This window comes from Salvia hispanica, chromosome 4, assembly GCF_023119035.1.
Source record: "Salvia hispanica cultivar TCC Black 2014 chromosome 4, UniMelb_Shisp_WGS_1.0, whole genome shotgun sequence".
NCBI lineage: Eukaryota > Viridiplantae > Streptophyta > Magnoliopsida > Lamiales > Lamiaceae > Salvia > Salvia hispanica.
In genome coordinates, this window is record NC_062968.1 from 21,684,344 (window position 1) to 21,711,347 (window position 27,004).

General features: G+C 36.3%; 2 protein-coding genes across 2 annotated transcripts; both read right to left on the reverse strand.

Annotated features, from left to right (window-relative positions):
- Positions 1 to 1,049: 1,049 nt before the first annotated feature.
- LOC125222902 (pyrophosphate--fructose 6-phosphate 1-phosphotransferase subunit alpha) lies at positions 1,050 to 6,097 on the reverse strand. Its single transcript, XM_048125784.1, has 18 exons — positions 5,941 to 6,097; positions 4,847 to 5,019; positions 4,619 to 4,731; positions 4,453 to 4,527; positions 4,249 to 4,362; positions 4,098 to 4,165; positions 3,832 to 3,915; positions 3,452 to 3,505; positions 3,222 to 3,302; positions 2,996 to 3,089; positions 2,839 to 2,912; positions 2,520 to 2,630; positions 2,395 to 2,439; positions 2,253 to 2,309; positions 1,956 to 2,060; positions 1,736 to 1,852; positions 1,571 to 1,647; positions 1,050 to 1,488 (listed from the first exon to the last, which is right to left on the reverse strand). The coding sequence occupies exons 1-18, from the start codon at positions 6,028 to 6,030 to the stop codon at positions 1,209 to 1,211; spliced, it is 1,812 nt and encodes a 603-aa protein (XP_047981741.1). The 5' UTR covers positions 6,031 to 6,097; the 3' UTR covers positions 1,050 to 1,208.
- Positions 6,098 to 22,121: 16,024 nt separating this feature from the next.
- LOC125223657 (bZIP transcription factor 60) lies at positions 22,122 to 24,621 on the reverse strand. The gene is made up of 3 exons (XM_048126903.1): positions 23,996 to 24,621; positions 23,413 to 23,636; positions 22,122 to 22,566 (listed from the first exon to the last, which is right to left on the reverse strand). Exons 1-3 carry the CDS (start codon positions 24,445 to 24,447, stop codon positions 22,262 to 22,264), a joined length of 981 nt encoding a protein of 326 aa, XP_047982860.1. The 5' UTR covers positions 24,448 to 24,621; the 3' UTR covers positions 22,122 to 22,261.
- Between the last annotated feature and the right edge of the window lie 2,383 nt (positions 24,622 to 27,004).

The following is a 27,004-nucleotide window of genomic DNA, read 5'->3' on the forward strand; positions in this document are numbered from 1 at the left end:
TACATTATTAGTAAAACTATTTTTCGGTTTTAGTGTTGAGTGTGATACCAAACTTATTTTTTTCATGAATGTAAAATAATAGTACTCCCTCAAATAATAGTATATGACTAAACTTAGATGCGACGTGGCGGCCATCAGTGAGACCAGGTAAGTAACGGACTGAACTGATTATTGGGCTGCCCTCACCAAAGATCGGGCCAGAATAATTAATCAAATTAGTACCAGCTCAATTCAATTAAATACATAAAGCCCAAATCAATTGGTCCACAAATATTCAACAAATTCTACTTAAGAATCAAGAAATAGAATATTTTTATCAATTCCATCGAGTCTTTGCTGTGATGGATTGGGGATGTTTTAGATGTGAATCGTTCTTAGCCAAGGATAAGGTCGTTTAAATTATATTTTTTCGTTGACTTCTATAGAATTGTTACTACTTTTGAATTTTTTCTCATTATCCCACAATGGCTAAAATTAAAACCAATATATCAAATCGACTAGGATTGACAAAAAATCATGCCATTTAAAATATATCGGCATCTTTTTTTCTGACATTTAAAATATAATGACATCATTTTGTCAACAACAATATCGTTTTATCATGTTAGATTTTACCATAATAGTTTGTATATAACAATTATTGAATAATTAAGAAAATTTGAAATGTTATGATTTAATACTTTAGTTTCAAAAAAAAAATTCTGGGATTAAATAGAAGTTAATCAAAACTTATGATTTAAATAAAAATTATCCCTATAAAAGCTGTATCATATTCCATAAACAAATAAAATAAATTTTAAGATAATGAATTGCACTAAAAACATAAATTAAACTTAACTAAAATATTGTAGAGTATTGGATTGTTGATAAACATCTCTCTGATAAATGTAGACTAAAAGACAAATAACTAAAAAACAGATAAACTTGCCACAAAGATCAACTTTTTTTTACCGATTTCTTTTATTAGGAAAATAGAATCACACAATACAGTCGTGGTTGATTTGGTTATTTGCTATTTCTCGAGTTCATTCAAATAATAGAAGGTCACAAACAAATAAAAAGAAGTCCTCATCATTAATCCAAAACTGGGTTTCTATGTCAGTTTATTCTGGTAATGGTTACAAACCATAAAATTACAGATCCATAAATAGCACCACCAAAACAGAGAGATAGAATGTTGTAGTCGAAACAAAGTAAAACGCCTTCTTCTACGAACTAGAAGGAGAGGTCATCACCGAGAGAATGTCGGTAACAGAAGCCATGGCGGAAAGAGCAGCTTTAACAATATCTTGCGAGCAGCCCGGTTTAACTATGGCCCGCACCTTCTCGAGGTATTCCTGCAGTTCCTTGATGCGCCCCATGTAATCCTGATCCTCAACGCAGAGGGTCACGGGCCTAGCATCAGCACCTGGGCCTTCAAACTGGAGGGGGCCGGGGTTTCTGTAGACGTCATCCATTAAGAACTTGGCCGCGTTCTGTCTCAGCAAGCTGCCAAACAAATAACAAACATTCGTGTCATGTTTCTTTATCATGAGTAAAGGACACAAAGGGAGAAGCAAACAAGACATACTCGTAGGCCTTGCCCCTCAAATCAACTGTTGCGGGATAGAGGGCTGGTTGCCCATACCGCCTCACGGTCATCATAGCCTGAGAAGTGTGATTGGAACTTTCTTAATATCTTTACAATGTGAAGTATTGCGTTTGGAGCAATTTTTAGCAGGGTTAGAGATTGTACCGTGATAGGAGCAGCGCCACACCGCCACTTATTCACGGGGTTCTTCAAGTTGTTAACGGTTGCCATATAACCGTTCAACCCAGCAGCAATTATGTGATAGCCGATGTGACCAAGCACCTGCAATAACAACATTGCTACTAGTAAGATAGTCCTAAGAGACGTACAAAAAAACATATTGAGCAGAGAAGCAAAGATCACAGCCCCGTGATGTTGGCCTTACATATGCATAGTCACAATCAAATTTGGAAGGCAGTGATCCACGAGCTTGATAACCGAAGAAATGGCAAATTGCATTGAATTTCTTCCCCTTGTAGGTTCCTTCTTCCTGCAAGAAGATGCGAGTGTCGAGTGAGTAGAAAATCTGAAATTCAGTCTTAACACAGACAACAGGAATACCTAAAGGCTTGATAGAATGAAGTAGCAACATTTACTAACAATTCCAAAACTAATACTCCACAAAAGCTTGAGTATTATAATACTCCTACTACTATAAAACAAAAGAATGCAAAGTACTTACCAGTCGTTTATTCATTTCCTTTTCAACAAGATGAGCTAAGAGCTTTTCTGTCTCAATCTGTCAAGGTGATAACAACATTAGTTGATATGTGATTCACCTTGCTTAAAGATAAGAACAGAGAATTCTATATTAATTCAAGTACCTGAGAGAGCTGTGCAGAGTCATCCGATTCTGGGTGAAGAAGGAGCTATAACACAAAATTAACTTTAGCATTAGCAAATTATGGCAGTTATATATTTAATGATCTGCAAAATATAACACAAGTACCTGATTCTTAATAAAAGGAGGCAGGAATTCAAACAACGCAGAAGCCCATGGTGATAGTTGACCAGAAATATTGTCAGCAGAGACACCTTTCCTGAGTAAACCATGAATTTCCTGGAAAGGTGCCAAATTATTACAGATGCACAATAGCTTCATATCCATATCAAATCAGAATATTTGTCTCAGGCACTAATCATTTCAGTTTCTTTTCTACTATTTTATTCTTTCATTCTTGAAAAAATCTCAAATCATTCTCTTAAGGACCAAGATAAGATTTTGTTGTCAATATTTAGTTTCAAAAGCCAGATCCCAATCAGTTTACCTGCAACAGAGAATACACTTCAGGAATACTTTCTATGAGCCCCTCGGGCAAGAGAACTACACCATGGTATTTATCTGAAAAAGAAAAGTAAGAACTTTTAGAAAGGATAAGTTGCTACAAGCACTGAAAAACCAACAAAAGCTATTGACTTTTTGACCTTGCTCAGCCCTTGCTTGAACAGCATCGCATAATTGTTTGGTGATGTCAGAAAGTGTAAGCTTAGATGCATCCACCTCTTCGGCAAGAATAACCTGTACAATTGTATTAAATAATCAAACCTCCCTAAGAGACAGACGAATCATACAATATATTGAAGTTCAATCTTATGATGAAAATATCCGATCAAAATTGATAACAAGAAAAGAAAAGAGGTCGGTACAAACCATATTGGGATGAGATTGAAGAGTGCACTCCAATGCAACTTGAGATGCCTTTCTTCCCATGAGTCTTATAAAATAATAATACTGCATGGTAAAGAGAGTAAACATATTGGATTTTTCATGTGGATAAGAAAAGGTCCCACAAATTAGTTCGGTCAGAGAGCCAAGTAATATCCTGATTCCTGAAGGACCTCTAGCAATAATATGCAGAATTACATTAAAAACTTGCTCACCTTCTCTGCGGAGAGTGCATCAGTGCATACATTGCTGATCAGTTGGGAGTTAACCTAAAATAAGTAAACAAGAGTTATAATCATGTCTTTTTCTTATAGAATGAAATGCATATTTTGTGTTTTTGGGTTGGAATTTTATAAATTTGTTTGTAGAGATTTAGTCGAGAACCTATTTAAATACTACTACAGGATAAGAAAGATAAGAGGGTATCAAAATAATTCATCTTGATCAAAGACATAGAGGCTAAGGGTACTAATGACTTGTCATGTTTAAAGGAAGCAATAAGAGTGACAGAAAGGAATCAATACGTAACAACTAGCATTGCCATGCCATTTCAACCCAAAGTCAGAGAGGAGAAATCAGGAACAGAAATTATTACCTTACAAATTGTGTCAAAACCCACATTTGTCTCAACAAAATGGTTTTTCAGATCTCCATTTAGTGTAACAGGAATACCAACAACCTGCAAAATTTAGCTATGTTAAGAATAAGGACAAACAAAGAATCAAACTGAAAAAACTGCATGGATGAGAATAGAAATTAGGTGCATGAAATAGTTCAGGATAACGAGGTCATGTGACATGGTCACAAAAGTAAAAGCAACAAGGAATATGTTAGAAGAAGCACAACTGCCATGTAGTATACCTTTGTCAAGCAATTCCTTTCTGCAAATGTTTCTGCAAGTCGGGCAGCATCCGTGTTTGATGTCACACCTTCATAAGCCAAAGAAAGAAAGTCAAGAAACTGAAATAAAATGCATCATGGAAATTGGAAAGGTGGGAGAAAACAAACATACCCCCAATAATGACAAGAGCATCCAGCGTCAAAGTTGTGCATGCATTAAGTGCTGCATTGACTTGTTCTGTTGTTCTAATTTGATCTTTTGTCCGTCCCAGCAAATCATAACCACCTTTACAATATAACTCAACCAGCATAAGTGACCTGAGAATTCAACTAGCAGGTCGGATTTCCTAAAGTTTAACTAGCATGTCAGATGTACCTTGGTTTTTGTAGGTTGCAAGAATCTCATCACTGATCTCTAAAGTTTTTTGAGCAAATAAGCCTTCGGAACCACCTGGAAAATATGCGCAAGGCATCAATATACTATTTTTTATTAAAAAGGAACATAATCAGCCAAGAGCTTCGAAAAAGAGTAGACTCCTTACCCAAAAAGCCAAGCAACACACTTTTCGGGTTGTGCACTTTTAGAGCTTCGTAAAGGCCCCAAATTACATTATGTCCTCCAGGAGATTGTCTACCACAAAACACCACTCCCACCCTGTGACAAGATACACAGAAGTTAACTCAGTGGTAATTAAATTTAATGGAGGAGAAATAAATCTACTTCAACATAAGTAAAAACGCAAACTATTCAAAGGTAATAGATAACATACCTAACTGCAGGCTGATCAGTAATAATTTGAGCATCAGCAACCTTAGCTGTAGCTCTGAGGAAATGTGCTAAACGTTGACCATAAGTGTGAGGAAAAGACTTCTTTATGGTGTGAGCACCTGAAGGGTCTGCAGCTGTAGTTGCATCACCAAACTCCACACGAACCTCAGTTCCCTGTCCAATGCATTCATATGTTGTAAGAATACATACAAAAATCAGTGTTTGCTGTCTAAGCAATAGAAGGTGAAAAATTGCACATGTACAAATTGAACAGATCCAGATCTAGATTCACGTATCTTAAAGATCTGAACTTCAGTTTCATTTTTCGGACACGGCTGGGGTTGTAAACAATTCAAATAATTTTGGTTCCATTCAGTTTTCCATTCAAAAATTTTATATTTGGATTCGAAATTTTACACAATTCATATATTTTCCAATTAGTATACTACAAATATAAAAATGATGTAGATATACTTTTATACTAGTGTCACCCCATGCTTGCATTTGGTATGCAAAAATATTATAACATCATATAAAAAATGATGATTTAAAGAAAGGAATATACAAAGAGAGTGACAGAGCAGTATAAGTCCATAATGGAAAACTCTCCTAGTCTAATAAGTGAGACTTCACGATTTCTCAGACTAAAACCCCTTCTTCTCCCACAAGCTACACTCCTACACTACTAATTAATCAAATCATTCGAGTTCAATCATACATTAAAAATTAGATACAAAATCACGATATTTGACTCAATTCAACCACACTCCTAGACTGGATCTGGACCGAAACTTGACTCAACGTAAACAAAAACATGACTCTGGATCTGGAACTAGCGAGATCCAGCACCTAATTCAGATCACCACACAAGCCTACTAAAAAAGCAGCACATTGCAACAACTGGCAGATGCACGAGAGAAAGCCAATCCAAAACAGAGGATCTACCGTATTTCACTAAACGCGAGCTCGTAAATTCACAGTACAAACTTTTCCGGTTCCAAACAAGTGAATTAACACCAGAATCAGCAATTGAAACAACAAAACGATCGTAAAAGCAGCGAAACGAGGATCGTAGATGGATAGAGAGAGAGAGACCTGCAGGCATGGCGGGAGTTGAGGTTTGTAGAGTGTACGGAGCTGCTGCAGATCAGAGAGTTCCCTTGCAATACCGTAATCGGCGTCCATTTTTCTTCAACAAAACAGCAGCAGCGAATATGTATCGTTTTCTTCTTCTCAATTTCTTCGCTTTTGTGTGTCTATTTTATACTGAAAGGGGCGGTATTACCAACCAACCCGCTGCGGTTTGTTTATTTGTTGGCCACTCTAACTACGGCTTAGGGTTTTTACTTTCATTTTTTTTTAATTTTCTGTTATTCATATTATTTCTCATATTTTTATTTTTTTATAAATCTATTTGATTAACATGTTTATTTTATTTTATTTTCACTTACTATACTTTTTGTATTCTATGCCGAAAAGTACAACTCAATTAACATAGGATGAAGGGAATGCTACTAGTCGTCCCACGACCACGTTAATTGAGTTTTTCATAATTTTCCAAGATAAATGAATCATTTTCTCATTTACTTTTACTACACCGTATCTCATAGTAGTACTTTGTATTCTCGTCATCAAATTCGTACTCAACATGCGACGAATGAAATATTTCATACAATAAATAATGTTGAAAATAATAAAATTAATTGTGGGACAGATGATCAGACTACGCTGAGGACATGAGAGATCATTTGAATTTAGACTTTTATAATGCCGTACTCTCTCATATACACATTCTCTGGTTTTTTTATAAGCGTTAGCAATATCTAAGTACTACTAATTGACTAAAATTAGAATGTTGAAATTGAGATATACCTCCAAATGAGTCATATTCATATTCATTATGTTTTGGATATGCACATGATCTTATTATAGCTTGAATTTATTTTTTTTTAAGTGTAGTATGGTTAGGTGGAAAATGAAAAAAACCTTTACTCTCATTAGTCATTTTTAGGTGAGGAAAAAAGCCATCTCACCTATAATCATCGAGGTCTTATGTTATGTCACTTGGAGTTGGATTTTCCAAGAAGTGCAAATAATATTTAATGGGATGATACATTGAATTATTATTGACAAAAACTTTTGTTGCAATACAAAGGCATAGTAGTAATAAAGCAAATGGACCATCCATATAATTAAAATGTATTTCCAGAAATACCCTTCACTTACCAACTTTATGCTATAGCGTAAAGATGAAATTTTGTGATCCAAAATCTCAAAGAGAATATGCTGAATCATATATCCAGAATATTACATGGACCAACTTTCAAACTAATCTTTAAAAATTCGCTGCTTTGTGAATATCGTCAACCGACGGGCCCCACTCCAATCCCAACAACCCTATTTTTTATATTTTATATTAAATACTACTACTGGTATTTGTTATATTGCTTATATTTCCGTTAGTCCTTATTAATATATTAATTTTTACTACATTTTAAAATTAAATGCGTATATTTATCGAGGTCTAATGTTTTGTCACTTGGAGTTGGATTTTCCAAGAAGTGCAAATAATATTTAATGGGATGATACATTGAAATATTATTGACATTTATTTAAAAAAACTTTTATTGCAATACAAAGGCATATACACTTAGGGCAGGGTATTCGGTCGGTTCGGTTAGAACCGAATCAAATACCCGGTTAACCAAAATCTAAAGGAACCGATATTGAGACACCGAACCGAAACCGAATTTGCCTCGGTTCGGTTCCTAATCGAACTAGGTCAGTTCGGTTCCGGTTAACCAAACCGGAACCGAAATTCAAAAATAGGTGATTTAGAAATTTGAACTTTAATTCTTCATTAATTGATCATCTGTTAATGGAATGAGTTGATAATAAAGATCAAGTCAATTTGATTTGTTTTTCTTTTCCGAATTCTCCTATTTGAAGATTCTCCATTTTGCGGAATTAATATGTTTAATAGTAATCGTGCCGTGTTCACATAAAATTTGCAATGATCACAACAATTATATAGGAAGGAGAACTAACTTAATTTAGTTGGAGAATGAATAAACAATTAAAAGGGTGTAACAATCCAAATATCTGAAGATTAAATTCGCTGCTTTGTGAATATCGTCAACCGACGGGCCCCACTCCAATCCCAACAACCCTATTTTTTATATTTTATATTAAATACTACTACTGGTATTTGTTATATTGCTTATATTTCCGTTAGTCCTTATTAATATATTAATTTTTACTACATTTTAAAATTAAATGCGTATATTTATCGAGGTCTAATGTTTTGTCACTTGGAGTTGGATTTTCCAAGAAGTGCAAATAATATTTAATGGGATGATACATTGAAATATTATTGACATTTATTTAAAAAAACTTTTATTGCAATACAAAGGCATATACACTTAGGGCAGGGTATTCGGTCGGTTCGGTTAGAACCGAATCAAATACCCGGTTAACCAAAATCTAAAGGAACCGATATTGAGACACCGAACCGAAACCGAATTTGCCTCGGTTCGGTTCCTAATCGAACTAGGTCAGTTCGGTTCCGGTTAACCAAACCGGAACCGAAATTCAAAAATAGGTGATTTAGAAATTTGAACTTTAATTCTTCATTAATTGATCATCTGTTAATGGAATGAGTTGATAATAAAGATCAAGTCAATTTGATTTGTTTTTCTTTTCCGAATTCTCCTATTTGAAGATTCTCCATTTTGCGGAATTAATATGTTTAATAGTAATCGTGCCGTGTTCACATAAAATTTGCAATGATCACAACAATTATATAGGAAGGAGAACTAACTTAATTTAGTTGGAGAATGAATAAACAATTAAAAGGGTGTAACAATCCAAATATCTGAAGATTATGAATTTGTTACTATGATTGTAACGAAAATTCGAAGGAACTTTTATGATAAGTAGTAAATGTGTATGATTTTGACCCGTCATCACTTGATCAGGTCGGTGAGAAAAGTCCAACTCAAAAATCAACAATTCAAACTTTATGTATGTACTTTATATTAGAAATTAAAAAATAAAAATAACCTATAACTTGCTTAATCTAACAAAATAAAAAAGTTTACCACCTACTAAATCCAAAATTTGAAATATTTATAAAAGTAAACAACTCCAATCTCCAAGCTTCCGAAACAACAAGGTCAATCAATCAAAGTATACAACCTACTTATAATATGCTTAATCCAAAAGTTAAAATATTCAAAAACGAAGTTTACAACGTGTTCAATCCAAAAGTTGAAATATTCAACAAAGTAAACAACTTCAAGTTCAAAGATTCCAAAACAACAATATCAATCCATCAAAGTTTACAACCTACTCAATTCAACAAGTATTCAAAGTTCAAATATTCAAAAAAAACCCCAAGTTCAATATTTTCAAATTCCAAAACAAATGCACGAAAAAATTTAAGTTTCATCATGATCACTTGAACAAGTTCTTTCCAATTCTCTCAATTCTGCATCGTCCAATGGCCACGTCACTTTGCCATCCTTATGTAGTTCCACCACCACTATAAAAAATAATGAATTAAAGAAAATGAGTTCAAAATGAAGAATAAATAAATATATTAGTAAATAGCGATGAATACTCACTTTCATAGTATTTCTTTTGCAAAAATGGTATTGGTTCTCCTTCTTCCATGAGATCGGCAGAACTAGAACTGGACCTCAACCAATCCTCGGAGCACACCAAAGCTTCTACCATTTCCAGTGCCAAAGAGTTTCTAAATATCGACATCACACGCCCCCCATGCTGAATGCCGACTCAGAAGCAACGCTTGATATAGGAATAGCAATGATATCTCTAGCCATCTCTGATAGAATAGGATAGGAAATACCGTATGTCTTCCACCACATAAGAATATCAAAATCATCATCTTTATTGGCCGGGTATTGCCTCTCTGCGAAGTAACGAGAGAGCTCTGAGCTTCCATCTTCATCATCATCATCCTCACTAGCAACACAGAGAATGTTGATACAGATAATTGATAGGAGGTAAAGGCCGTCAAACAGATTTCTCACACTAACTCCTGGACAAAATACAAAATACCGTAGAGAGTAAAATAGAATCTGGAATTTGAAATGGTCGGCTTTATTGAAAGAAAACTGAATTGCAAAACAGGAAAGGGAAATCCTCCGCAGAGGCCTAATCCTCAAGGAGGCCTACGAGAAAAACTCGTCCAATAAACTGATCTCTCCAAGATGGTTTTCACCATTTAAGAGCCTCAATATATATACTTACAAAATGAGAGAAATCTGCAACTAACTTAATTCAAAATTCAAATCTACTAACAACTAACTAATTAAAGAAATAAATTAAGAAATAAAATCTAATCAAATCCTAACTAATGCTGACTAAGTATGCATATGATAATTGATAGGAGGTAAAGGCCGTCAAACAGATTTCTCACACTAACTCCTGGACAAAATACAAAATACCGTAGAGAGTAAAATAGAATCTGGAATTTGAAATGGTCGGCTTTATTGAAAGAAAACTGAATTGCAAAACAGGAAAGGGAAATCCTCCGCAGAGGCCTAATCCTCAAGGAGGCCTACGAGAAAAACTCGTCCAATAAACTGATCTCTCCAAGATGGTTTTCACCATTTAAGAGCCTCAATATATATACTTACAAAATGAGAGAAATCTGCAACTAACTTAATTCAAAATTCAAATCTACTAACAACTAACTAATTAAAGAAATAAATTAAGAAATAAAATCTAATCAAATCCTAACTAATGCTGACTAAGTATGCATATCCTGCGATATGCATATCTGTATCAAATGTTACAAGAACTTTTACCAAGATATCGAAGATTAGTCGATCTACTTGACATTTGGCTAGCTGAAGCTGTTCATGGTTGTGTTTGGTCAGCCGCTAGAGTGAATTCTTTCTTGTACAACTCAAATAAGTCAAAGACTGACTTTCTCAACTCCTCTGCCAACTCATTTCCCCGTGCGAGTCACCATACAACGTCTTCAAACAATGCTGCACATGCTTCATCTTTTGTCTAGGATCTAGCATTGCAGCAATGTACAAAATTTTGTTCATGTTTGGATTAAGCTCATCTTCCTCCAACCAATACTTACCAAGCTTTTCCATCATCTTCTTGGCCATGTATCTAATCTCAGAATCTTCATCATCCTCGTACAATTTTATGATAAGGAATATGTCACACATCTCCATTAAGAATGAATGTGATGTGCCATACGTGGTGCCAGAGACCAGACGAGTCATAACATAAAACGATCGGAGAAAACTACACATCTTCCTCACTTCAATCCAATCTTCTTCTCCAGGTACGCCAACTGTGAGGTCGTTGTGTTTCAGGTTTCTCAAATCCCTACCAAACTGGGGAGTGACGTTGCTATACAGCTTCATAGCCAACTCATATGTCAATGCCGCCTCAAGCATTAAGTAAGCCGAGTTCCATCTAGTAGGTACATCTTGACAAAAGATTTTTTTGGTATCAACCTTACATACCTTGGAAATATCCTTGAAGTCCTTAGACCTTGTGGATGAACCCTTTATCCATTTCAAGGCTTCTCTAACTCGTACAACAACCATGCCTATTTGTTTCGTGCCTTCTTCGACAATCAAGTTAAGTATGTGTGCAACACACCTCTGATGAAAATATTGCCCATCGGCAACAAGCATGCCTCTTGCATTGAAGGCGGACTTCATTTCCTTGATTGCCACACCATTGTTTTTAGCATTATCCATGGTGAAACAAAAAATCCTCTGAATGCCCCAGTTCGTAAGGGCCTTTATCAACACCTTAGCAATGTCATCCCCCTCATGACTAGTAATGTCAAAGAAGCTGATTATTTTCTTGTGCAGCCTCCATTCCTTGTCGATGAAATGTGATGTAACACAAATAAAGCTTGTGTTATTGACTCCAGTCCAACATTCGGTGATGATTGATACTCTACTCATGCCTGGTCTGGAGAAAACCACTTTCACTAGTTCCCTCCCCTCTAGAAACATCTTTACACAATCCGATCTTACCGTGTATCTGCTCGGGATATTAAAGTTTGGTACCATATCACGGCAGAATAAACGAAATCCCTCTCGTTCCACCAATCTGAATGGTAGTTCATCAAGAACAATCATCATGCATAATGCGTATCTGCCCCTTTCTTGGATGTCTTGCCTCAGTTCATCTTGGCTGAGTGGTGTTTGATTCTTTTCCGCTTCATTTTTATTCAAACATGAAGCATGATGCTTCCACATAGCGGATGTGCCATTGTGCTTCGGATCAGCAAGTATACACGTTCCACACAGTGTGCATTTCCCTTTTTGAATTGAATCTTCAAACACTTTATCAAAGTTTTTCCATATAGCCGATCTTACTACTGCTTTACGCTTTTTTTATGCCGGCGGCACCATTTCCTCTCCCTCTTCCTCTCCCTTGAGCCCTAGTTCTTCAACTTCAATATCTTCAAGTACACTATCATGGATTGGCTTATTGCTCCCTAAACTAAGTCTTGAGAGTAAGACTCTGAATTTGACATCTTCAAGTACAAATCTACACCAAAACACATACTTATTAGAGAAAGGACAAATGCAAAGAAGTAGTACTAACATTTACTAGAATAGCATCTTGTAGAAAGCACAATATTTCAAGAAACTCAAACTCAAACTCAAACATCTAGCTTCTAAAACCATACACCGTCGTAGTATAGAGTTTATAATCCTCAAGCAGCAGCTATAACAAATATACATTAGCAATGACTTGATATATATTCTCAAACCAAAAAATTAATTAATCCACAACAAATTACACATCATGAACCCACTAATACCCCACAATATTTCAACAAATTACACAACAAATTACCATAATCTTAGTCTTTTCAGATTCTCATGCATCCTGATATAAAAGCACACAGCTACTCTAAATTAGTAAATTATATAAGAACTCTAACTGGAACAAAGTTTTGGATTTCATCAAAATCAACTAGTTCCTAATATAGCCGATGTATTACCATCAAAATCAACTAGTTCCTAATATACTCAAAAGTCAATACAACATCTTTCCACCTTAATTATTCAGATTTCAGAATGCTTGTATGAATGTGCTGCGTCGCTGGTGAGGAGGAGTCGGCGCGGTGGGCAGGCAGGCTGGGAGTCGCCGGGCGGTGGGAAGGCGGAGTCGGCGCGGCAGTGGGGTGTCTCAGATTCTCAGTGGCCGGTGCCGCGGTGGTGTGGTGTGGCCGTGTGGTGGGGAAGGAGGATGAGTAGCAGTGCAGGTAATCAGATTCAAAAAACGACGTGAAACTAAAAAATTAGGGCTAAGTAGTTTAGATTTTTTTATAAAAATTAATAAATGAAATGAATTAAATTTTTAATAAAAGATTCGGTTCTAAACGGTTCTACTTGGTTTTAACCGATTGGACCCGAACCGAATCGATAACCAATAGACGCATTACGTTTGGAACCGAACCTAATCGAGAACCGAAAAATTCGATTCTCGGTTAACCGAGAAATGTGACAAGCGGTTCGGTCAACGGTTAACCGAGGAACCGATGACCGAATTACCAGCCCTAGATTAAGGTGTGCAAATGAAGCCATGAATTGCAAATGACATCAATTAGGTTTAGTGAGAAACGCAGTCCCCTGTTTCCCTCTCTTTCTATGGATTGAAAATAAAATAAATAAAGTATTTTTTTTCATGGATAAGAAGACGAAGAATATTTATTATTTACAGTTTTATTAGTATATTCGTTCAATGGAGTAATATATTTGATTTCTCTACATATTGTGAAGCTATATAGAAATTCGACTGAAAATTATTATGCGTCGCAATTGATAATCACTTTTTTTATATAAGTGATTTCTAAATTCTTTTGGTAATTATAACATGATAGAAAGCTTGCTAGATTTTATTATTTATTATTTTACATTCCGATGTTGTTATACTTTATGTCTTAACTATCAACTCTCCTTTAAAGGTCAACGTTCTAATTTATTGTGAGGTGACTGACTACTTCTCTTGGCCACCACGCCGACTTAGCTCACAAACATCCTCGTTGGCCACAACCACATTGGTTATGGCCATGTTGGTCACGACTATCTCCTTCCTCAAGCTTACACATCATGTTAAATGTTAATGATCAAATAGAGAAACCATCCTAAAACACTAGTCTATTTAGAGAGACCTTATTTGATCTTTAAACTCCAAACATTTTATATTTATATTAGTGCACAACTAAGGCGGGTCGTCAAATAGCTACGGGATTTTTTTTCGTATATCACTGGCGGGTTGCCAGCTTAGTTTTGCACCAATCCGGCGAAGCGCTAGGAGGCCACAACCCCTTGAACGTGAAAGTACCATTTTGCCCCTTGAGGACATTCGAGATCCACTCGTAACTCCATCTTCTGTATCTCGCAGAAGAAAGAGAGGAAGCCCGCGGCCGACACGCTCGGAGCGAGGTCGTAGGAAGTAAGGAGATAAAAAGCTCAATTACTAGTGTCAAACGTAAAAGATGAGACGCAAATCGATGAAAGAAGCAATTACTAGTGTCAAACGTAAAAGATGAGACGCAAATCGATGAAAGAGCAATTACTAGTGTCAAACTTAAAAGATGAGACCCAAATCGATGAAATGAGCAATTACTAGTGTCAAACGTAAAAGAAGAAGAGAGATTGATCCTACCGACACGAGATATTGGAATCGGCCACGGATCAGTTGCGCCATCTTGACCTATAGCAGAAAAAAATGATATCAGCTGCGCCATCTCGACCTTAAAAGAAATACACCTTCGTCAAAGAGAAAGAGAGCAGGACAAAACTATGCAAAGAGGAGCAGGAAAATAATAAAAGAAATAAACCTTTGTAAAAGAGAAAGAGCACAAAACTATGCAACAGAGGAGCACAAAACTATGCAGCAGAGAACGTGGTTACGCGGATCGGAAGGTATTCTAGGTTACGCGGAATTTTGTCTTGAGAAGGTATTCTAGGTTATGCAGATCGGATGCGACGACGCAGTTGAGGTTGGTGAACCACGGCCCCTTGAACGTGAAAGTACCATTTTGCCCCTTGAGGACATCCGAGATCCACTCGTACAATACTCTTTATTTATATTACTAACTCTTTTATTTTTGTATTTTTGCAGTCTATACATCATGTTCGACTTTCCAGTGCTTCACCTGATAGCTATCCATTCGGCGTTGATTTCAGTTTCGAGAGTGATCCACATGAGAAGCCGGGCAACTTTGATAGGGATCCATACAAGACACGCTTACTCAAAAAACCTTTTGTAAATATGAAATTTGCGTTTCTGTTCTCCCATTCAGAAAAGGGGGCTCAAGCAAGTTTACTTGAACCCCGACTCTATGCGCATGGAATTTGGAACGTTGACTCTATGGATGGACAAATTTTGTTGGAAGACGACGACCCTCAGGAGCCATATGGAGATATGATAAAGCGAAATGTGGATGACTATGCTAAAGTAAGTATTACCTAAATTAACTATGTTATCTTAATACTTTATTAATGTTACATTAATCCTTTTCAGGTGTTTAAAACTAACAAGTGTCACATTAAAGAATGCTGGATTGATTTGAAGAAATCATATTGTACACGTGCAGCATATGATTTTCACTTGCATGAGTGGAAGAAACATGGACTTTCTATTAGATTCCCTTTCGAAATCTATATAATTTTCACTTGCATGAGTGGAAGAAGCATGGACTTCCTACCAGATTCCCTTTCGAAATCTACCTGTTTTATCTACTTGCAGTGAGTGACGCCTTATCAGGTACTAGTACGTAATCTTTTGAATTACTCCGTATTATTTATTTATTACTATTAACTAGTATTTATTTTATTTTGTTGTCTAGGTTTGATCATACTCGTAGACAGTCCCACTATGACGAAAAAGATTGGTGATATCATAGAAAAGAAGTTATCTCAACTGAATTTGTTTGGAAAGCATGTAGGCATACCTGGTTGTTATCCCGAACTTCATATACAGAAAAAAGTTCTCATCAACCAGTGCTTTGTGGTCAAGGAGATTCAATTTCTGATGGAGCGTGTGATAGTAGGAAACAGAGCTCAAATGCGTCTAGTTCAAACTAAAGCTACGTATAGTGGAGTACCGATATATGGACATGATTTGGTGATTATACCAAGCAAGTATATATTTTGATGTTTCTTGATTGGACTTGTGTAGGTTTCTGTTTGATGTGTCTTGAACTTGTGTAGGTTTTTGCATGGGATACAAGCATGTAGATATTTTGATGTGTCTTGATTGGACTTGTGTAGGTTTTTGCATAGTTTGTTAAGGAGACAAAATTAAGGGAGGTAGTTGATGCAAATAAAATATTCAACTTCTTTTTCCCTAACTTAAATTGGATTATTAAATTATGTGTCCAAGTAGAACAATTAGTGGCAAGAATGTGTCATTAACTTTGAATAACTTGGCAAGTCAACGTGCTAATCCACTTGATAATTACGTGAATGCATTCCAAGTAGATCACTTACATCGACCCGCCAGCTTGGAGATGGTTGAAAGCGGCGACCCGCCGGTAGAGCAAGCCCAAAACGCCGTAGCCTCCTAGCGCTTCGCCGGATTGGTGCAAAACTAAGCTGGCAACCCGCCAGCGATACACGAAAAAAAATCCCGTAGCTGTTTGGCGACCCGCCTTAGTTGTGCACTAATATAAATATAATATGTTTGGAGTTTAAAGATCAAATAAGGTCTCTCTAAATAGACTAGTGTTTTAGGATGGTTTCTCTATTTGATCATTAACATTTAACATAATGTGTAAGCTTGAGGAAGGAGATAGTCGTGACCAACATGGCCATAACCAATGTGGTTGTGGCCAACGAGGATGTTTGGGAGCTAAGTCGGGGTGGTGGCCAAGAGAAGTAGTCAGTCACCTCACGATAAATTAGAACGTTGACCTTTAAAGGGGAGTTGATAGTTAAGACATAATGTATAACAACATCGGAATGTAAAATAATAAATAATAAAATCTAGCAAGCTTTCTATCATGTTATAATTACCAAAAGAATTTAGAAACCACTTATATATAAAAAGTGATTATCAATTGCGACGCATAATAATTTTCAGTCGAATTTCTATATAGCTTCACAATATGTAGAAAAATCAAATGTATTACTCCATTGAACGAATATACTAGTAAAACTATAAATAATAAATATTCTTCGTCTTCTTATCCAAGAAAAATAATACTTTATTTATTTTATTTTCAATCCATCGAAAGAGAGGGGAAACAGGGGACTGCGTTTCTCACTAAACCTAATTGATGTCATTTGCAATTCATGACTTCATTTGCACACCTTAATCTAGGGCTGGTAATTCGGTCATTGGTTCCTCGGTTAACCGATGACCAAACCGTTTGTCACATTTCTCGGTTAACCGAGAATCGAATTTTTCGGTTCTCGATTAGGTTCGGTTCCAAACGTAATGCGTCTATTGGATATCGGTTCGGTTCGGGTCCAATCGGTTAGAACCGAGTAGAACCGTTTAGAACCGAATCTTTTATTAAAAATTTAATTCATTTCATTTATTAATTTTTATAAAAAAATCTAAACTACTTAGCCCTAATTTTTTAGTTTCACGTCGTTTTTTGAATCTGATTACCTGCACTGCTACTCATCCTCCTCCCCCACCACACGGCCACACCACACCACCGCGGCACCGGCCACTGAGAATCTGAGACACCCCACTGCCGCGCCGACTCCGCCTTCCCACCGCCCGGCGACTCCCAGCCTGCCTGCCCACCACGCCGACTCCTCCTCACCGGCGACGCAGCACATTCATACAAGCATTCTGAAATTTGAATAATTAAGGTGGAAAGATGTTGTATTGACTTTTGAGTATATTAGGAACTAGTTGATTTTGATGGTAATACATCGGCTATATTAAGAACTAGTTGATTTTGATGAAATCCAAAACTTTGTTCCAGTTAGAGTTCTTATATAATTTACTAATTTAGAGCAATAAATCTATGTGACCAAATTTTGTACAACCAAATTCTTGTTTATTTGACAAAAAAATAGGTTTATTTATGAATTTAATTAAAATATTAGATACATATATAGTACATGGAAAGTGCATAATATTGTGGTTATATATTTGTGATTTTTTATAATTTTTTATTTTTTTAGAATTATATATGTAACTAGTGCCTACTTTAATTCAAATTTTAAAAATAATAGAAAGAAAATTCAAATATAAATATAAAAAATGAGGTTAAAGGCTAATAACTCTTTTTAACTTATCCACTTACTATATTTATAATTTTAATATATAACTAATACATCAAATTATTAATATAACTTTATTTTGGTTGTACAAAATTTGGTTGTTTATCATTGCTCAATTTAGAGTAGCTGTAAGCTTTTATATCAGGATGCATGAGAATCTGAAAAGACTAAGATTATGGTAATTTGTTGTGTAATTTGTTGAAATATTGTGGGGTATTAGTGGGTTCATGATATGTAATTTGTTGTGGATTAATTAATTTTTTGGTTTGAGAATATATATCAAGTCATTGCTAAAGTATATTTGTTATAGCTGTTGCTTGAGGATTATAAACTCTATACTACGACGGTGTATGGTTTTAGAAGCTAGATGTTTGAGTTTAAGTTTCTTGAAATATTGTGCTTTCTACAAGTTGCTATTCTAGTAAATGTTAGTACTACTTCTTTGCATTTGTCCTTTCTCTGAAAAGTATGTGTCTTAGTGTAGATTTGTAGTTGAAGATGTCAAATTCAGAGTCTTACACTCAAGACTTAGGCAGCAATCAACCAATCCATGATAGGGTACTTGAAGATATTGAAGTTGAAGAACTAGGGCTCGAGGGAGAGGAAGAGAGAGAGGAAATGGTGCCGCCGGTATAAAAAAAGCGTAAAGCAGTAGTAAGATCGGCTATATGGAAAAACTTTGATAAAGTGTTTGAAGAATCAATTCAAAAAGGAAAATGCAAACTGTGTGGAACGTGTATACTTGCTGATTCGAAGCACAATGGCACATCCTCTATGTGGAAGCATCATGCTTCATGTTTGAAGAAAATTGAAGCGGAAAAGAATCAAACACCACTCAGCCAAGATGAATTGAGGCAAGACATCCAAGAAAGGGGCAGATACGCATTATGCATGATGATTGTTCTTGATGAACAACCATTCAGATTGGTGGAACGAGAGGGATTTCGTTTATTCTGCCGTGATATGGTACCAAACTTTAATATCCCGAGCAGATACACGGTAAGATCGGATTGTGTAAAGATGTTTCTAGAGGGGAGGGAACTAGTGAAAGTGGTTTTCTCCAGACCAAGCATGAGTAGCATATCAATCACCACCGAATGTTGGACTGGAGTCAATAACACAAGCTTTATTTGTGTTACATCACATTTCATCGACAAGGAATGGAGGCTGCACAAGAAAATAATCAGCTTCTTTGACATTACTAGTCATGAGGGGGATGACATTGCTAAGGTGTTGATAAAGGCCCTTACGAACTGGGGCATTCAGAGGATTTTTTGTTTCACCATGGATAATGCTAAAAACAATGGTGTGGCAATCAAGGAAATGAAGTCCGCCTTCAATGCAAGAGGCATGCTTGTTGCCGATGGGCAATATTTTCATCAGAGGTGTGTTGCACACATACTTAACTTGATTGTCGAAGAAGGCACGAAACAAATAGGCATGGTTGTTGTACGAGTTAGAGAAGCCTTGAAATGGATAAAGGGTTCATCCACAAGGTCTAAGGACTTCAAGGATATTGCCAAGGTATGTAAGGTTGATACCAAAAAAATCTTGTGTCAAGATGTACCTACTAGATGGAACTCGGCTTACTCAATGCTTGAGGCGGCATTGCCATATGAGTTGGCTATGAAGTTGAACAGCAACGTCACTCCCCAGTTTGGTAGGGATTTGAGAAACCTGAAACACAACGACCTCACAGTTGGCGTACCTGGAGAAGAAGATTGGATTGAAGTGAGGAAGATGTGTAGTTTTCTCCGATCGTTTTATGTTATGACTCGTCTGGTCTCTGGCACCACGTATGGCACATCACATTCATTCTTAATGGAGATGTGTGACATATTCCTTATCATAAAATTGTACGAGGATGATGAAGATTCTGAGATTAGATACATGGCCAAGAAGATGATGGAAAAGCTTGGTAAGTATTGGTTGGAGGAAGATGAGCTTAATCCAAACATGAACAAAATTTTGTACATTGCTGCAATGCTAGATCCTAGACAAAAGATGAAGCATGTGCAGCATTGTTTGAAGACGTTGTATGGTGACTCGCACGGGGAAATGAGTTGGCAGAGGAGTTGAGAAAGTCAGTCTTTGACTTATTTGAGTTGTACAAGAAAGCGGCTGACCAAACACAACCATGAATAGCTTCAGCTAGTCAAATGTCAAGTAGATCGACTAATCTTCGATATCTTGGTAAAAGTTCTTGTAACATTCTCTGTGTTGCTAGTGAGGATGATGATGATGAAGATGGAAGCTCAGAGCTCTCTCAGGTTACTTCACAGAGAGGCAATACCCGGCCAATAAAGATGATGATTTTGACATTCTTATGTGGTGGTGGAAGACATACGGTATTTCCTATCCTATTCTATCAGAGATAGCTAGAGATATCATTGCTATTCCTATATCAAGCGTTGCTTCTGAGTCGGCATTCAGCATGGGGGGCGTGTGCTGTCGATATTTAGAAACTCTTTGGCACTGGAAATGGTAGAAGCTTTGGTATGCTCCGAGGATTGGTTGAGGTCCAGTTCTAGTTCTGTCGATCTCATGGAAGAAGAAGGAGAACCAATACCATTTTTGCAAAAAGCAATACTATGAAAGTGAGTATTCATTGCTATTTACTAATATCTCATGGAAGAGGAAAGAGAACCAATACCATTTTTGCAAAAGCACTACTATGAAAGTGAGTATTCATTGCTATTTATTCTTCATTCTGAACTCATTTTCTTTAAAATTCATTATTTTTTATAGTGGTGGGGGAACTACATAAGGATGGCAAAGTGACGTGGCCATTGGACGATGCAGAATTGAGAGAATTGGAAAGAACTTATTCAAGTGATCATGATGAAAGTTAAATTTTGTCGTGCATTTGTTTTGGAATTTGAAAATATTGAACTTGGAGTTTTTTTTTTTAATATTTGAACTTTGAATACTTGTTGAATTGAGTAGGTTGTAAACTTTAATGGATTGATATTGTTGTTTTGGAATCTTTGAACTTGAAGTTGTTTACTTTGTTGAATATTTCAACTTTTGGATTAAGCATATTATAAGTAGGTTGTATACTTTGATTAATTGACCTTGTTGTTTCGGAAGCTTTGAGATTGGAGTCGTTTACTTTTATAAATATTTCAAATTTTGGATTTAGTAGGTGGTCAACTTTTTTGTTTTGTTAAATTAAGCAAGTTATAGGTTGTTTTTATTTTTTAATTTCTAATATAAAGTACAAACATAAAGTTTGAATTGTTGGTTTTTGAGTTGGACTTTTCTCACCGACCTGATCAAGTGATGACGGGTCAAAATCATACACATTTACTACTTATCATAAAAGTTCCTTCGAATTTTCGTTACAATCATAGTAACAAATTCATAATCTTCAGATATTTGGATTGTTACCCTTTTAATTGTTTATTCATTCTCCAACTAAATTAAGTTACGTTCTCCTTCATTGAAAATTTTATGCGAACACGGCATGATTACTATTAAACATATTAATTACGCAAAATGGAGAATCTTCAAATAGGAGAATTCGGAAAAGAAAAACAAATCAAATTGACTTGATCTTTATTATCAACTCATTCCATTAACAGATGATCAATTAATGAAGAATTAAAGTTCAAATTTCTAAATCACCTTTTTTTTTAATTTCGGTTCCAGTTCGGTTAACCGGAACCGAACCGACCTAGTTCGGTTAGGAACCGAACCGAACCGAGGCAAATTCGGTTTTGGTTCGGTGTCTCAATATCGGTTCCTTTAGATTTCGGTTAACCGGGTATTCAGTTCGGTTCTAACTGAACCGACCGAATACCTTTTTGGCTAACATCGTCCAGAAACAAAACCGTCAATTCTCAGCAGCCAAATTGCCACTCTGATTTAACCGCTCTTGAAGTTGAAGAAGAAAGTTATGATAAACTGGTTTGGTTTTGTGTGTATAAGAGGTTAATCATAGCTTTTGCTTTGTTATACATTCGCATTTGAAAATTATGATGGATAAAAAAAAGCAGATAAACATGCCAAATTAAAACCTTGGTTATTTAAAGTAATCAACAGTCACCACAAAAGCTAAGGAGTCCTAAGAAGTTCTCATAGAAAAAAAGCCAACAAGTTTAAACAAAAAGAAATGAAAACACATGTATTCAAACTCTCTCCGCTTAGAGAACTAAGCGATGACCAACTAGCAAGAAACCAGATACAATGCCGGCTGCATCGCCTCTGCTTAATAGCCTCAACTTCATTCTTGATCTCGAAGCTTTGCATCTCTTGCCCATCATAAATGAATGGAACAGAGACCCGTGATCCTCATTTCCTGCTTTTCTTCGTGCTGCCACGCTTCTGTGCTCTGTGTTGTCGACGTTTTGCAGAAGACTCACTTCCAGAGCTGATAGGAGCTGGATGGGCAGGATTAACAGGTATATGATGCCCAGGAACCCAAGCAGGGAACCCAACAGCAGGGATTCTGCACCACGATAACATAAAATGCTTCTTTCAGAAATCAAGACACAAAGATGCTGCATAATCACTATGTACGTCATATTCGCAGCAATTGTGTAGTTCCTTATAGTTATAGTACATTAGTAAGGTAAAGACCATTTCAACAACAAAAAGAATTCTCAATCACATTGAATAGCAAGATAAGTAGCTATGGTTCTCAGATAGATAAGGACTATTTCAGTGATGAAAAATCCTCAATCGCCTGGGTCTGGTAAGCAACGGAAGTTTTTAGATAGATAAAGACTAGTATAGCAACAAAAGGACTTTTCAATCACATGAATAGCAAGAAGTTTTTAGATAGATAAAGACTAGTTTAGCAACAAAAGGACTTTCCAATCACATGAATAGCAAGAAGTTTTTAGATAGATGAAGACTAGTTTAGCAACAAAAGGACTTTTCAATCACATGAATAGCAAGATAGGAAAGCTTCGGTTTACAATACTGAAAGTAAGATAAAGGGCATTTCAACGGCGAAAAAACTTCTCAATCACATTGATAGCAAGATAAGTAGCTATAGGCCTTAGATAGATAAGGATTATTTCAGTGATAAAAAGTCCTCAATCGCATGGATAGAATGGTAGTAAGCAACAGAGGTTTTCAGATAGATAAAGATTAGTTTTGCAGCAAAAACCACATGGATAGCATCATAGCAAGATAGGCAAGCTTTGGTTTATAGTACTGAAAAGTGAAAACCGCAATCAGTGATAATCTAATAATTTTGCAGGCTCATTTAATTTATGGAGCGAATACGACTGCACAAAATTATTCTTGGGTGCTGGGGAATGATAGTATAGGAGTTGAAAATCCTTACCCAACAAGAGCACAGCAGACTCCTGCTTGGTCCTGGACGCATCAAATGCCTGACTATTGTGCAACGAGAACCGTAGAGCTTGATTCTCAGCAAGACAGCACTGGAGCAAATTCCCCAGCCTCTTGCATTCTGCTTCATAGTACTTGCTCTTCATCTCAAGATCGCGCACAAGCATCTTCTTCCTTTCCCGTGATCTAACGGCTGCATCCCTATTCCTCATTTGCCTACAAGATCATATCACATTAACAGTTGCTAACAAAATGAGACAAACTACAGATCGAACCACAAAATTTCCCAAATGAACAGGCAAAATACTTACAACACTTAACAGCAAAATTTGTGGCAATCACTTTTGGTGGATGATCATATAATTCTAATTTGATTAATGAACTCAGACTAGGATTAATAAACAGTAATGGGGATTATAAATCAGTAAATCACAATTGGGAGGGATGCCAACACAAGTTTTTGCCTTAATCGAAAGCAGAGGGTTATCAATCAGCATGAGGCCTCGATTTCAGAAACAATTGCATATATCCAATCATAAACCAAAGGATTCATTATCAGAGCTCACAACAATTACCTCTTTCGTTTCTTCTCATCCGGATCATTGGCATCACCGTCGTCGTCGTCAGCGGCGCAATTATCTCCCGTCTGCATAGCATCCGCCCCGTTCTCTTGGGGCTTCTCCCGCTCTATCTCCTCCTCGCAATTCACAACTTCCACCAGCGGACTAGCAGAAGAATCCTTGACCCGATCCGGATCCGAATCAGACGACTCCGGCTCGGCAAAACAATCCGCGGCAAACTCATCGGCTAAGACAATTTCCTCCTCCACCGGCTGATAGGAATCATCGTTCAAGAGATAATGCTCTATGTCATCGATCGAGAGAGAGCAGCCGGAATCCGGCGACGTAGACAATCCCTCCGCCGGCGGAAGGTCGCCTAAATCGAAGCAGAGGTCATCAGGCAAATTGTCCAATAGTTCGTTCCAATCGATGATCAGTTCATCTCCCGCAACACCGCGATCAACCATTACTAACCCTAAACTCAACAACTGCAAACGGGATAAAGAAAAAAAAAAGAAAAAATAGAAATGAAGGTTGAAGGGTGAAATTACAATGACGAAGTAAAATTATTTGTGCAGATTTTATGGAGCCCGACGGCGCGGGGGTAGAGGGGGATGGGGAGCGGTGCAACTGCGTGGATATTTCCGCTGCCTTCGCGGGTAAGGAGAGGTGGCGGGTGATCTGAACCGTTGGATCAAATTATTATGAATTCACGTTGTATTTAGGGGGACATGTCATCCAGCCAATCACAACGCAACTTGGTTCCACGTGCTTTATCAAGTTAATTTCTCATTCATTTCCCATTTCTCCATATTCATTCTCCTCGTTGGGCGGGGTGGAGGATTTCACTTTTCTCCTTCTTCTTTTTTTTATATACTCCTTCCTCCCAAGATAAGTGACCTACTCTTTTGTGCACGGGATTTAAGGAATGGTATTTAAATAAGTTAAAGTGGAGAGAGTAAAGTATGAGAGAGGGAAAAATAGAGGAGAGAAGAGAGAATAAAGTAGGTGGAGAATAAAGTAAGAGAGATGACTTTTTGCTAAAAATGGAAATAGGTCACTTATAATGGGACACCCCAAAAAGAAATACAAGTCACTTATCTTGGGACGGAGGGAGTATCAAACTAGAAAATAGTACTACTACTAAAAGATTAAGTGAGGCGCATAAACAAATGCTTCCCTTTAATTCAACCTAAATTTTTAAAAATATAAAGAAATGTGAAAAAAATTTAATGAAATGTGGATTGTACTACTATATAATTCTAGTATCATTTAATGATTCCATTTATCAAAATTAGTAAAATGAAATGAGATATTTAGACATTCTAATGGCAGATTGTCTTGTCTAAAACTTTGAGAATGGACTTCTAAGCATCAACACCATTTGAATTTTTAAGACCACAACCAACTTGTGACGTCATCTTCTCACCTCGAGATTGGGAGATCATATGTTGATTTAAGAACATCGTCTTATTTTCAGTTTGACCAATTGTAAGATCATATGTTGATTTAAGAGCATCGTCTTATTTTAAGTTTGACCAAGCATAATTTTAGTTGGAGCTAAAATGTCCAAAACTGACTTGTAAGTGTAAGCATCAATTCACCTCAAAATTGTAATATCATAAGAGTCCGTTTAATATTTAAACTGAGAAATTACAAGTAGAATTAAAAAATTGTTTTTCTTAGCTTTTTTATGCATCAAACATGGATTAGACCTTTAAAACAAGGTTTTTCTTGGCTTTCCCTATATATGAAACGCACCCTACAGAGTTCGCAGTTAAATTCCAATCAAATACAATTTGCCTTAAAAATAGTGACGCCCATCTGCCATCATCTTTGATGGCGGAGAAAATAGCTTTGTAAAGTTGTATAAATAAATCTTTAGAATTATTCACAGCTTGAAAAAGTCACAGACCATCATCACGATTTACATCAATAATAAAAATCTAGAAACAAAATTCTGCACTGTTTTGAAGGTCATAGTGCAAAAAATTTCACAACTCTATCCTTGTCCCTAGACTACATCTCATTCTCATAATTATCATGTTCAACAAATCGAACAACCACTAAATAGATAGATTAAAGTCAAATGAACTCCAAATAGCCAATGATTCATTTCATTTCAATGTGGCACTACACAACAAATGAACGTCATCCCAAAACTCGAAAAGAAAATTCTTCACAAATTATTCACGGCTTTAAAGGTCACAGGCCAGCATAATGATTCACGGTTTTAAATGTCATAATTCAAAAGAAAGTCAGAACCATGAAAACGGTATCAAAATACTGGTAACGAGTCAAGAAAAGAAAGCCAGAATCATGAAGACAAATGGTTTTTCTATATAGAACAAGTGATATATTGTGATTCATTTTTGACAAACTAGAATACCAATGGTAATGTTAACTTATCCAGCAATCATAATCCTACATAAAAGGAGATATGTAGAGGCAAGTTTACTGTCTAACTAGCTACACTACCAAATCATAGCAACACGAAAAGAAAGAAGTCCCCATGAAATGTGCACACTCTTAACAATTTTCATTAGTTAGTACACAGTAAGTAATCAAGTGTGATTCATTTTTTACAACTACAATGAGTCAATGACAATCATTATACAAGTTAAGCCAGCAATCATAATCCCACAACGAAAGGAAACATAACCCAATGTTATCGTTTCACGGACACTGTCTAATTAGCTAAACCAACAGGAAAACAAAACATGTGGCATGGGTAGACCAGATGCATGTATGAAGATAAGTGCCCAACGATGCATTCATTATATGTAACTAGAAAAAGAAGACTTGTGTTGCAGATGATGCCATGACCAGTTAATAGAAGTTCTGTAGTTCTTGACTAGACAACCCTCATTGAAAACGAAGACTTAATATTGAAAGATATGCCTAAAACAAAACACAGACACATATGCACATACACATACGAAAAACACATAGATCACTACAATACGGGTTGTATTATGATTTAGCTATTGCATCCTCTATATCGTTCTTGACTACACAATTACA